Source organism: Homalodisca vitripennis, chromosome 4 (assembly GCF_021130785.1).
Source record: "Homalodisca vitripennis isolate AUS2020 chromosome 4, UT_GWSS_2.1, whole genome shotgun sequence".
Lineage (NCBI taxonomy): Eukaryota > Metazoa > Arthropoda > Insecta > Hemiptera > Cicadellidae > Homalodisca > Homalodisca vitripennis.
This window is the reverse complement of record NC_060210.1, coordinates 168,571,848-168,586,788: the sequence shown is the minus strand read 5'-3', so window position 1 is coordinate 168,586,788 and position 14,941 is coordinate 168,571,848. Positions and strand designations below refer to the sequence as shown.

The following is a 14,941-nucleotide window of genomic DNA, read 5'->3' as shown; positions in this document are numbered from 1 at the left end:
GTATTGTTGTCACCTTTACCCATTTCATATTCAAGTTGTGTTATGTTTGTGTGATAGTAAGCTTTTAAAATTTTGTTATTTACCTGTGGACAATATGTAGGTAGCTATCCTATCAAGATTTTTGATTGTATTAAAATGTAGTTACATAGTGTAGTTTTGAGTTTGACATGGAATTTTACATTCCTTTTCTTTGTACAACAAATGTGGCGGCCATTGACCTGTAGCTGAGGATACACTGTTGTTTTGCTGTTTTGGGTAGGTTTAATATGGTTAAGTGGGTTTATAATATTTAGTGAACAGCATTTTGGATTTTTAAATTTTGTGTCGATTGTGTGTTTCAAAAGGTCTATCTAAACAAACAACAATATGTAGTCATCACAATAGTAGACATTAACAATTTTTTAGATGTAATTATCTTTTTATAGAGAACCTAATTCAAATATTCTGAAAAAAATCATTGAACATAATACTAGTTTATTGTTATTCTTTAGTTTTCCATTTTTATATAGAAAAAACCCTTTTCTGTAAACCGCAGGTCACATTTTGTGAATACAATACATCTTGTTTCTGCCGTGACGATTGCCATTTACTATTGGCCTCAGTCGTAGTTGGTTGGTTGGCGGATGTAGACCTATTGTATCATATATTCTGTAGTTCAGTTTTAATAATTAGGTTTGTGTTTTGTTTTTATTAAATGCATGTTTTAGAGTTAGTGAAGTTGTCACATAACACAGTGGTTTTGATTCCTGACTTATGTATGTCACAACGCTCTGGTATGATTTGTTTATTTTAACCCAGATTTTAATTATGTGTTAGGCTAGTTAATTACCTGAAGAAAGGATCAGATGGCAGATCTCAAAACATAGTGTTACTTATTTTTTGTATCACTGAACTATGGCAAATGACCAGAAAAATACCTTCATAATCCTTCCATTATCAAAAACAAACTTCAAACAGAATTGATTCTTGGTACGGACCCAGAATCAGTAAACAAATCAAAGACCTTGAGCGCTTACATCTTAAGATAGTTAAGTTATGCATATAATAAAAATGCAATCAACTTCTCTTCAAAAATCCTCAATGAAGCGGAAATGTCAGTTTTAGGGGTGTAAAGTTTTCTGTGGCACAAAAATCAGTAAAGACACTGGATTTTGTAACTGGAATCGAGTCGGCTGTTGTACATTTATCTGAGGAACAGGGTGACTGGTTTCATTATGAGGTCAGTCATTTGCTGAGGAAAATTCCTCCCAAAAAGCCTAATTTGATAATAGAGGAGACAAAGGCCATGTTGATCCTTCGATCCTTGACAAAGACGACACCGTCCAAATCTTACCAGCTGATAAAGGCAATGCTATTGTTGTACTTAGTAGCGTATAAAAAAAGATTACAGAAATTTTAAACACTGGCAAATATACAGTTTTAAATAAAACCAAACTGATTCTTTTGAGCATAAAGTAGCAAACACAAAGCATATTTTTTTTAGATATAAATTAACTCCTTTCACTTCCTTTAACATTCCAAAATCCTCCAAATGCATGGCCTTCCCAAAATCCACAAATCTATCTCCGGCCTTATCATTAGTTTTCGTGATTTGACTAAGTTGACTAAACTGACAAACTAGATTTGATGATGAAAGTCTATTCACAAAAGTGCCAGTTCCAAAAAACTCAAAACCATTGCATCACATTTCAAAGAAGACAAAACATTAAAGGTAAACCTAAACTTCCCATGCCAGTAATTACTCTGAGTTAAGAGATTATTGCGGGAAGCAATGTTTATCAGAAAAATATTTCCGTGTACTTGACATAGTTGGTCAAAATTACTTTGATATTTTGAATGTAAATAAAAATAATAGTAAATCATTTTGATGGTCATGAACTGTTAAAATCAATATTTTTTCAATGATAAATAGCATTACAGGGTGTAAATTAAGTCCTGATTTTCAAAAGGGGGGTAGAGGGGGGTCACTTTAAATTTTCAAATTATAACCTCTATCTTGTGACATGTCATTTGAAAGGTAAATTCAAAAGAAACACAATAGCATGTACAAAACATCTCTACGGCGATCCTAGCAAAAGTTATGGGCAAACATCCCCTTACGTCTAAGGGTGTAAATTAAGTGCTCATATGCCTAGATATACTCCAAACAGATTGAGATATCAATGTACAACCTACACCATACTTATTAAATTATTTTCTTGGATTATTTTGAAGGTAAAATAATTTCATCCCCCTCCCCCCACCTGTTCAAGGAGGTTATTGTATATATCAATGTATTAGATGAATTTGGAGCTCCGGGATAATAATTGAAGTCATTTTCTGTTTTATCAAGTTGTGCTAATATTTTGATAAGAATAATCATACTTTTATAATTCAAGAATGTGAATCTAGTGTAAGATTACAAAAAAAAAATTATAACTACATGGATTAGGTAGGGAAACATACCACAGCTATTAAAGTACAGTATTGCAACTCAAGTATAGTAGATAAATAATTTTGCATAACATCCAATTATTCTGTAATAATCTCTGTTCCATTTTAATTAGGTTTTTTTTATAAACATTGTAAACAAGAATGTTCTCATATAATGACAATTAAGTATGAGGCAATAGGAAAGTATGAATGATAACCCTTGTTGCAGTGAGACTGCTTCACTCTGCAGATAACCTCAAACATGTAGCATAGTCTATGTTACACTATGTGGCAATCTCAGTATTTTTGGAACCAATGCTCAACTATCCAACATAAAGCCAAATTTAAAATACAAAAAAATGTAATTTTTAAGAGAGTTATTGATAGGTATAATGAAAGTCATACCTTTTATTTCAATTGTTTAGATTGTACAAGCTTGAAATATCCTAATTTTAAACTATTAAAAAACATTTTGGAATTTGCTGAAAATTGACAACTGTAACCAAATTTTAGAAAAAGTACATCTTTGATAACCTTTGATAAAAATTTGGATTTGCAACATGTTTAATGAGTTAACAGTAAAAAAACTATGAAACCATAACTTTGACAGTTTTGACTATCCTGTATACAAGAAGCAAAATAAATTTAAATTATTTTTATTCAAAATTATCAGTGAATAGAAACCTTTAAAAAGAGGTACGGCTTGATTCACCTTTACATTTGAAAATCTTTCTAAAATAAACCCTGCCCTTACAAAAGTGCCATTTTGGAGTATTATTGAGTATTAAAAATTATTTTCCTGAATTTTTTGGGTCAAAATATTGGGGTTTTCGTTAAAACTTAAAAAGTAGGTTTTTCAATTCAGGCGCTATACATCGTGGACAGGTGGTCTACCTCACTCTGTATAAATACTAGCAGTTATCCGTAGCTTTGCACGCAATTTACTGTTGAAAAAAGGTACAACTGGGAATATTCTTTTTAAATGGCATTCTAAACATCTCAGAGATAAGTGATCAGCACTGAAATATATTCCAATCCCCTGATATATTCTAATCTACCCCAGATGTCGGACAGTGAAGTAGGTTTCATAAGTACCCGTGAAATAACACTCTAATTTCTTTCCAACATTCCACGATATTTGATTGAATAGCTGCAACAATTTCAGTAAAGAATGGAACTATTTTATACCAAAGTGGAAGAATCCTAAAGTTGAAGTCCTTAGCTTTTCAGATGATGTATATGATGGGGCTCTATGTAATTTAGAATTGGAAGTAGGCATTTTTTAGGTATATATTATGTCAGTGTTCCTATTTAACAGTTTCAGATATTAAGCAATGCTACTAATCGCTCTAATTGTAGGCTTTGCGTGTGTATGAGTACTCTTGGTCCAAATGAATCATATTTATGACTCTGTGGTTGAGCTTGCTTTATTGCCCTGAACAAGAAAATATTTCAAAATTTGTATACTTATGGCCAATGTAATTTAATCGAGTTTAAGATATTTTTTCTGGTGCCATAGTTGAGTTTGCATTGTTTCCTCAATCAAGAAAACATACATATATACAAAGGTCTGAGAAGCATAATTTGGTCATAAAGCATATATTTTTGGCCATTCTAATTTATGGTCTTAAGATATTTCTAGTGCCTTAGTTGAAACACACACACACACACACAAATACATATTCTAATAGGGGATCCTCCAGACTCCTACTAAATGGTGAAAGATTTTGATTTTTTACTCTTCTTCCCACAGTATTTAGTATTCTTCAGACAGTATTTATTGTTTGCCTGGTTTGTTCAGCCAAAATAACAAAGCAAGAACTTGGGATGACGGAAGTATACGATATTGGCAAGATCTTTTAAAAATAAAAACCCTAGAAACCAGTAGTGCTCATATGCAAGCTTACTTGACATATGTTAACTGAAAAAAACAAACAATGGCAAAATTTTCTGACAAACATAAAAATGGCACAACATTATCAAGTGCGTTGATGACATTATTTGCTCAATACAAACTTTATCAATGAGTTGTATGCTCTGCCTTTTATAGACCACTAGAAATAAGGATTCCAGGAAATTACTCCTTATTTTGTGAATGTTTCAAACTTGTTTCACATTATGATTCCCTTCTAGCAGTACATTTAGGAAATGAAAAACTAAAGCAAAACACTAATACTATGACATACGAAATCAATGTGATTTCTTCATTAAAATATTTATATTAAGTACTTTACTAAAAAATCATGTAACTCCACTTTTTCAATTCTTATTGAGATCAGATGTTTGTAATATAGTTCAAATGAGTGTTGATATATGAATATGTTAAATTAAAGAAGATAGTGTAGCAAACCTTTGGTCATTTTTTGAGATTTACGAAATGTACAATATAAGTGTCAAGGAAATTCAGAACAGGCTGTTGGAAATTGAAGTGGATATCAATTAATGTTCATCACAATGGGTGGCCATTATTTTGATCTACAAAAGATTATTAATGAACTGGTATGTCTACTTTAGTGAAAGTTTACCTTCCTCACAGGACGAATATTACAATCAAAGAAGATTTCTCTCCTAAAAACCGTGCTCTTTACAAAACTCTTCTATCAGGTGGTTTTCCTGAAATTATTGACTTTTAGTAATCAAAAATAGCTTCAAAGAAATAATGAAATTTTTCAGATATAATACTTTATACTGCTAAACTACAGAAAGATTGAATAATTTATAAGAGCTTGAATTCATTCTTTTGCACTGGCTTGAATTTATAGTTTTTGAAAATATTGACAAAATTTCTAAAATTGCCCAAAAATAAACAGTCAGCTTAGACTAAGCATGGCTATATGAACCGTGCCTCTGAGGATTTAAAACATTTGAGAATAAACTTTTCTGGACTCTTAACTGTGTAAACCCCCAACCTCAAGCAGTGAAATATGGTGTTCCTCAGGGTTCGGTCATTGGCCCAGTCCTATTTCTAATTACAATTAATGACACAGCCGAATTTTACCTCAATAACTCGAAGTAATAGAAAAATTACCTCCATCTTTGCTCGTGGCGAAGTTCAGTAGAAAACGCCAGGCTTGCTTCTACAATACATTTACCAGCGCACAAGGAATGGTTTGCCGCGAACCCTGGCTTGTGCCTGAACGAGGGGAAAAACCCAGGAGATGATGTGCACTCTTTCCAGATCTGACAACAATTTTGGACCTGAGCGAAGTTAAGAGCTCCTGGGAATTTATTCTTGATGATTTTGCAAATGTCGACGAGGGTGTTTTATGCATCAGACTCTCTAGAGCCCTGCATCTACTGCGGAGAACTGAAACCTATGCTGACTAATAAGTATCTTTTGACAGTTTACTTCGCCATGTTCCACAGCCATATCAGCTATGGGCTGCACATATGGGAAGCCATGCTGCTGGATGTAAGGATTTTCTTCTACTTAGAACAATCAAGTGACGTACCAGACAACGTGTTCGTGTCATCTCGCCTCCAGGGTTTCTGGATAGCTGTAACATCTTTGTGAGTCTTAAAAATTCTGAAAAAAGTCTATGGTCGAAGATTACGGATCCTTTCCTGCCTGACCAATTTAAGTACTTAACATCTAGGCAGACTTTGCTGAAGTAGAAACGAAACTCCAGTTACCTACAACATTAGTTTTGAAGAAGCAATAAAAAACATGGAGTTTATTTGTAGGCTTATAACTCGAATTTTACTTTGCTTTATCCTCTGTAGCGAATTTAGTGAAATATTACCCTTCCAGATAATCTCAAAGAACTCAACCCTCCTCACTTTGAAACCCAACTTAAAAGCTGGCTATTGTGTAGGCCCTTTTAAATTCAGTCGAGTTATCGAGAGTGACTGTATGAACCGTGCCTCTGAGGATTAAAAACATATGAGAATAAACTTTTCTGGACTCTTAACTGTGTAAAGCAAATTACTGTCTTGAACATATCTTGTGATATGTAAAGTTAAAGAAAGAGGTCAGTTTGATCCCATTTTCTCACTTAAAAACTTAAAAGAATAACTACTGTAAGCAAACTAATTAATACCACCATCAACAAACAGCCAGCTTCATTCTTGTGTGTTGATGTTTATGTGTTATGATTAACTTTTAAGATTTTATACCATTAATCCTTATTGAGGCAAAGACAAAATATTAAGTACCAAATAACAGTTACAGGCATGCATAGACAATCTCACAATCAAGGATTAAGTGGTCTGAAGTTAAATGCTGGAGAAGACTTTACAATCCAAAATTTGCTTCACAATAAAGACATTTTCATTTCGTTATGTGCCAGGTCATACTCCTGTGAAAGACCAAAAGCTTTTAGGCTCACTGCAGTGGAACACAATGGGACCTTCTGAAGTGATCAATTCTTCCAATAATTATTAGACCACAAGGGTATTCAACCATTCCCTGCTGGAGACCATAATGAACTTTCTGAACTGTTGGGACTGGATTGGAGTGGAGTTGGATAAATTATCCCAGTGACCATTATAGACCACAGGGGTACTTGTTGGCTTTTGCTAATCAAATAACAGTACTAATCACATCACTTCTGGAGGCTATAATAGAATAAGAGGAATACCATGAGCAAGATTGTGTTTTTATACAGTTTATCACTTCTTCAATACTGCTGTTTCTGTTTTTCTAAACTTTTAAGTTTTCTTAACTGATGTTTGTATTTGTTTTTGTAACAGGCCACATATCAACCATTTATTCTAAATAGAGTCCTTGCTAAAAAGTGTCTTTATTTTAAACAGTTATCATTTGAAATAGTTATCATTTTAACAGTAGTTCACTGTTAGTTGATATCAATTGTATATTTTGTTAGGTTATTCAAGTTAATCATTGATTATTGTGTCAGAGTGATTAAGTACTGTATTGTGAACTGTGTTCTGTTAAATACCAGTATACACTACAGTGTATGTATGTGTCATCAATTTTATCGTATCCTAATTGTAGTGTATAGGAAGCTGTAATTGAATAACCTTTACACCACTTCATTTGAACTGGTAAAATCATTTTGATTACTGAATCATTCTGTTCTGAAGTTACCAGATAATTAAGTGATTGCAGACATCTAATACAATCATAAATATTTCAATGTAAAAATTATGCTTCAGTTCGAGCAATGAGACCTACTAGTAACTTATTCATTTTTTCTTGTATTTATAGGTTCAAAAACCTGAGAAAAATGAACCTTCAACTTCCACTAAAAGGTTTCAACCTCATCAAGGTATGTAATATAGTTTATTTCTCTCATGCACAATGGTCAATCAGCCATACATATGAAACTACCATGATTAAATGATTTTGCCTAAACAGTCCATTAGACTGTTCTAGGGGGTTCTTTCAGCATTAATGGCCTACTGGAAAACAGCCCAAACCCATTTAAAAATTTATATTGATCTCCCCAGGAATCAAACAATCAAACTCATGACTCATTTTACACTAAGAGTTACAGCCATATCCGTAAGCTACGGTAAAGGTAGATTTAATTTTTATTAGGTTAAGATACTAATTATTATATATATATATATATATATATATATATATATATATATATATATATATATATATATATCATACTTATTTATATTATGGATTTGTTTTATGAGTAAAGATGCTATGGTTTTGTTGAAGTTTAGGAACAAATGATTGATTCCCGGTAATCTTAAACCAGAAGTAACCACTCATTGCAGAGCTATAAATTTGTCACTACCATGATATAGCGTAAAGTTACAATATATCTTACCTTATTGACTTACATCACATTGATTCATCAAATACTTTCCTGTGTATAAGGATTTGAATATTTTTACAATATTCAAACTACACATGGAGATGACTAGAAAATTTGAACATTACACATTTTATGACCTTTAAGAATTTTGTTGAGAGATTATTAATTTAAATAACTACTGTATTAAACTTAATATTAATAGGTACACAATGTATAACCATCACATGTTTCACACTTATTGGCTCCCACAGATCATTGGGTCCAACCAGTAGAACTTAAAAAAAGTCAAATCTCCTTAACAGCAATGAGACATAAGCTGGTAACATTTCAGACAATGAGTGCTTACTAAAAGTAATTTGAGTGTAGTAATATATCACACAGTCACAGCTCATGTGTTATTTTCACACTCTTAAAGAACTTGGCTACCAAAGATGTTTTCGAAAAATCTTTATGATCCCAGTGCATCTTATTACATACTTCAAAATGGGACTAATAAATGGATACTCATGTGAAAGGTATACCCCAAAACGCATATACCTATATCTTCTCTTGGTAGGTAGTGATATTCAATGTCTAGAGGAGAAAAAATCTACCACAGTACAAAAAACTGAAAGAGCAAAAATTGTAGCTCTTATTGTATGTCTATTCTAACCAACGGATGATTCCAGAACATACACAAAGACAATTCCCCTTGTACTTCCTTCATTGCTATATCAGTGTAATCCTGTCCTGATTCTGATAGTGTTGGCATACTCCAAATGGATTAGGATCAAGGAACTCTAAAGCACCAATACAAAAATCTTTTGTTACAAAATTAGATGATCACACCATAATACTCTAGTTTCTCCTAGCTATCACTGCTTACATGTTCAAAGAAGGTTGGCTCATAACATGTAAGAACAATACAATCCTGTGTAATGTGCTTCCTCTCATTCCTACTGACTGCAATGTCATAAAAAACTGACAATACGTTTTATGAGTAAAAGTAATTGCTACCGTTTTTCTGAAGTTCAGGAGTAAGTTATTGATTTTTACACCAGAATTAACGGCTGATTTCAGAACTAAAAGGTCTGTCACTCCTATAAATAGAAGAAAATCCTAATGTCTTCAGCTATTGACCCCACAATAGACCTATATGTTAAATGCTATTAATGAATAAGATGAAAAAAAAGATAGCCTTAATTAAAATCTTAAGGCAATTCTGAGCAGGAAACAAAACTGTCAGAAGCCTGTATCTGCTGAAACCTGTCAGAAGCCTGTATCTGCCAAAACTGTCGGAATGTGTTTCATCAAATTGTGTTGTAAACCCTCTTTTTTTAAACTAGGATTTGATCCAGAGAATAATATTAGGAGAAAATACAAAATGGGTGATGTGGGAGCTTGTAAAAGCCTTTTGAAAGTGAAGTTAAATAGTATCAATCTGATCTCATCCATCAAACGCAGACCAGCCATTGCTTTAAAACAATACATTTGTGACAGTTGAGCGACTTCTCATGAAGCTGATGTGATAAGTAAGTGCCAAATTCTCTTATAAATACAACTTTTTTATATGTTGGATGGTTTGGTGGAATAACATCCCTTGATTCAGATATGCTAATCATTTCAGATTCATCTCTAATAGAATATTAGCACTCATCAATATTGGCAGCTAGAACCAAGGAGGAACCTTCATGAAATCTTGTATCCAATTAATCCGTGAATCTTCAAGTTGTTTTCTACTTGCCTTTATTGCTGCTATCTGCGTTAATTTAATACTTCTTTTATAACTTCTCATACCTGATACACTGCAAAGTCATCCATGACTACTGAAATCTCAAATTTTGTATAAACAGAATGCTTTCAATTAAGTAAAGTGATCTAATTGGCTAAACAATTTTTGATACCTAAAACATTTCTCTTTTTCATGGGTATTTTATCCCTCAGAGATATGATTGCTGGCCCTCAGTAATATTACTAAGAGAAGAAGAGGCAGAAGCATATCAGGCCAGTTATACAATGACAGCTGGCTGTATAAACCTAACTAATAAGATGAAAAGAATCAGTGTAGAATATAGTGTCAGAAATCTTAACATAACGGACTCCATGGATGCATATCTCCACAGAAGGATACCCTATCTTCTCTGACCAGTGGTAACAATTCCAAAGCGGAAGTTGACTTAATGTTGATCCTTGTTAGTTCAAAAGGGTGATGTCTTGGACAGTCCTTAAAACCTAATCGTGGTCTGACAAGTCAAATAAAAGTGCCCATGTTCCCATATCAAAAGGGGGAGAGACTGGTAATCGTACACACTGGAGGAGAAAGTGGGTTTGTTCCTAATACCCTGACAATTTGGAAAGCAACAAAACATTCGGGGGACTGCCATGACAAGTTTAACACAGAAATGTTTATGAAGTGAACTGAGAAACTTACCTAATTTAGAACCTAGAAGTGTGATTATAATAGACAATACCCTGTATCATAATTTTCAAGTGGAAAAACACTAATTTCAAAAAGCAAAAAAACAAGACATTAAAGATTAGCTAAAAAAAAATATCACTTATAGTGATGACATGTTTGTTTCAGAACTACAGACTGGTTTCCTAACATAAATCTAGGTTATACCGCTATCTATTGGATGAGACTGTACAAAAGGATGGCCATACTATTTTAAGACTACCTCCCTATCATCCCGACCTCAATCCTATTGAGCTCATATGCACTGACATAAAGGGTCACATTACCTCCAGAAACATAAATTGCAGTTTTTCCCAAGTCAAAAAAAATTGGAGAAGAGAAAATATCCAGTATAGGGATTCTTGATTGGGCAAACAAATGTGCACATGTTAAGAAGATTGAGAACACATATCTTACCAACAAAGGCAACATCGACAATCACGTCTAGTGGAGTCGTTTGTCGTCTCACTAGATAGTGACTCGGCCTCAGCAGACAGTAACTCTGGCGGTGGGGACTAGAACGGGATCGACGTACTTCAATAATAATGTAAATTGGAAAATAATAAGTAATTGTTTGCTTTTCATTAGTTTAAATGGAATAATATTTTTACTTTAATTTTTTCCATGATTATGCAGTTTATAACAATTATAGATTATAATTTTTTCATTTGTTGAATATAAAGCTTAATTTATAGTGCTGTAAATATTGTTAGGAGAAAGAACTGGCACAAAAAAAATTAATAATAATAGTCTGTTTTTATCACAAGCAATTTTATATTCAAATTAAAGGTGTTCTTTAATTTGAATATAAAATTGTTGAATATAAAATTGTCCAGTTGTTCAATTCTTTTAAATCAATCACAGAATAATAGTGTAGTAGGTGAGGTCAGTGTTTCGTGGATGGCTAGTAGAGCCTTATCCGCATGCGCAGATTCCTTGGCTCATTTATAGGTAGGGTGTTAACATCTTTGCTCCCACGTAAAATGACTTCTCTTTTATAGTGCTAACCAGTGTTCTGGTATGGTGAAGTCTGCAGCTCGACAGGTGTTGTATACAGGTAGATTGCAGCTTCTGGTGGTGAAATCTTTCCCATATTCTTTCATTTACAATGATACCATGGAGGATTGACATTTCAACGAAACATTTGTACAGCTTTCTCTTGATTGCAATCCTGCTAGTATTTTTATGCAATTTTTCGGAATAATCTTTGTAAGTCCAAAGTATATTTGCACGTAAGACTCTGCTATGGTCTTTGTAAGTAGGTTGAATTTGATTCTCCCCAACTGTGAGACCATAGCAGAGGTGTGTTTTATGTAATGCATAGCATACAGTACCTATATACGTTTACATTAATTATTGATTTAATTTGAAACAAATGTTGTCCACATTAGGTGTTTATCATTCCTATGTCAGTTACAATTCCTAGACATTTGGCTTCCTCCACTATGTCAATGTTTGGTAATACTTGCACTTCGTTCCTTCTTCCAATGACTAACTGCTTTGCTTAATTATCTTAATTTCATTCAATACTTAGTGAGATACATCCAGTTCATCAAGATATGAATGCCCTAGATGTCACTCTTTCAAACTATGATCAAGTTGATTCCAGTCCAGACTGTGTTGCACTGGATAGGGTAGACAGAGGTCATCTTCCTCTTGAGATCTGCATCCACAGAATTGGTTGTGTAAAAAATTCTCCTTACTTTAAATACTACCACTTTCCATTGTGTTAATTTGGCTTAAACAACCAGCTATAACCGTTAACTGATCAGTAATACACTACTACTTAGACTTTTAACTCAGCGATTATTCTGTCTATAAGAAATTAAATACTTATGAATAAGAGGAAATGTTTCAGAATATCCTCATAGTTTTCAGTCATTGTACATAAGTATAGAAGCGTTTTAGTCATAGAAACTCTTATGTGGTTTGGAATTACAGATGACCTTGTAATGTTTTTATTCTTAGAAGAGAAAAATAAAAATGTACTGCCTACGTCAGTATTCTAAAGATATTTTTTTAAACTTGAATTTATAAACTGACTAATTTCTGAAAATACATTAATCAATTTTAGGAATATTCTTCATTGATTACAGCTGTCAGTAACATGCCAGCTGGCATTGTCATTATGGTACTGTGTTTGGAGAATACTTTGCTTCTATATATCAATTTTCTGATGAAGACCGTTTTTGCAAGGCATCTGTCATGGTGAATCTGAACATAAGAGTTTATCGAACATGGACATTTCTCCTTTGTCAGTTCCCATGATTCAATCAACCATAAAGAGAAACTGAACTCTTGCTTAGCTTGTTTGCTTAATAACATCAAAGATATACTACTCAGACATTTTATCAAATAGTGTTGCTGCTGTGCTTGCTTCATTATTCAAAACTTTTAGTCATACTGACTCTATAAGAGATTTCCCAAATTCTCTCTTGTTTGGACCAATTTACGTTGTAAATGTTGTACTAATGATATCAAAAGAGATGTATATATTTTACTTGTAAGAGAGTGTCATCTTATTCCTCCACACCATCATGACTTTATTAGAGATCATTTGACTGCCACATTCTTTTTATTTTTTATAGACTGGTCCTGCTGAGCAATGAGGTCAAGTTGATACTATTAATCTTCATTTCAAAAGTTACTTCAAAACGTTCACCCATTACTTTTTTTCAGAAAGCATCCAGCATGTAATTATTTTCATAATTTATTCACTGCACCAAATTCTCCTTTTTAAAGAAGGAAAGCATGATTGTATTCTGAGAATTTCATTGCTAATTCAGGAGGTACGCTCCATCTCTGACCCTATATTTCCTTTATTGTTTATCAATGACACAATATATTCTAAACTGTGATGTCTATTATTATTTTATGGTATTAAGATTTATTTAATGATTGTTATAGTTCTGCAAGCCATTGATTCTGTTGTCAAGTGGGTATAAAACACACAAAAGATGTCCATGTCCTCAGTAAACCATTAGTATATACGTACTTTTAGCCATAAATCTTATCATTTATTTGTTTTTTTTTTTATGTAATGGAGCACAGTTGTTAATGCACAAAATATGCACAGGATGGTATTCTGATTAGTTTCCTGAAAAGGTAGAAATCATAGCAATTGGTCTATAATTACCAAGGAAGAAGGGAAAACTTTCTTCTTTGTATATAAAGGCTTTACAGCAGTATATTTCAGTAAATCAGGTAAATTACCTTGCTCTAACAATAGGTTGGTTAGAAATGTGATGGGTTTAATTAAGATTATGGCGGATTTTTTAGCAAGGAAGTTGGAAATCCATCCAAATTATTATGCTTCATAGAAGCAATAATCTCTGAGTAAAAAGCCTCAATATCAGTATCAAATAAAGTGGAGAGAAGCGTATAATTCCAGTTACAAGGAGAAGGTCTAATGAATACCACAGAATTTAACAATTTTTGAGAACAGATCTACAAAAATGTAAAGATTTCTACCTATCCAACTGTTGGACCTTAATGCGTGAAATCGTAATGAACATGCAAGTTTTACATGAGTGTTACATTTTTATTTTAAGCATTAACAGTTTTTATCGCAGTTGGATTGGAAAACTACTGACATTTTTTTGCCATGATCAACTTTATACTTTCTTCCTCGGAAACCCGCAATCAGATCTTATTCTAATGTTAATTACATGATGGTTTTGTTTAGAGTCATAATGTAATATCTTAATAACCGTTCTTGTACATTTTCTTGCCTTTATGGGGTTGTTAAATTAAATTTTTTGAATCGTTTTAACCGCTACGGAAGTCGGAATGTAAAATTACATATCATTGTTGTTATAAACGTAAATAATCCGATATGCGTAAAATGGTTTGTAATTGTACTGGTTTCAAAAAATGTTGCAGGGGCGGGAAAGACAGAATGAAGTTATGAACAAAATTTAATGTTAATATATTTAGTCATATAAAGTATTCTTATTTTTATAAGCGTAAGACACTTGTCATCCTATTATTTATTATTAATACCAATACGTAAAGTAAGCCATACTGCATTTATTAAATTAGTTTCTCGCTTAGCCGTGTCAAATATTCCACAACCATTAGGTCTACAGGGTACATATCAGAACAAAGTGTGCGATTATGTTGAAGAATCACACACCACATTTATAAAATAGGTAATTACTGTAGAACTTATATCAAAAGAAACCTACAAAACACTAATATTTTCCAACAATTTTTTCTGGAATGCCGTACCACCATTTACCAGATGCACGAGTATAGCCCGAATGCACTGGTCTTACCGGAAAACTGCTATGAAACGTCCTTTGCAAACTTAGACAGTTTTATTTCACCCTCGACTCTTTAATAAATAAATTAATAA

At 32.9% G+C, this 14,941-nt stretch overlaps 2 protein-coding genes across 5 annotated transcripts in view; one reads left to right on the top strand and one right to left on the bottom strand.

The window, feature by feature from the left end:
* LOC124360581 overlaps positions 1–14,941 on the bottom strand; it is a 497,152-nt gene that overhangs the window by 337,657 nt on the left and 144,554 nt on the right. The gene's annotated exons all lie outside the window — the stretch shown is intronic.
* Positions 1–14,941, top strand: part of LOC124360579 (U7 snRNA-associated Sm-like protein LSm11) — a 55,410-nt gene that overhangs the window by 7,053 nt on the left and 33,416 nt on the right. Inside the window, exon 2 of the mRNA XM_046814310.1 lies at positions 7,583–7,643. Coding sequence (XP_046670266.1) covers positions 7,583–7,643 — 61 coding nt within the window. The remainder of the gene's footprint in view (positions 1–7,582; positions 7,644–14,941) is intronic.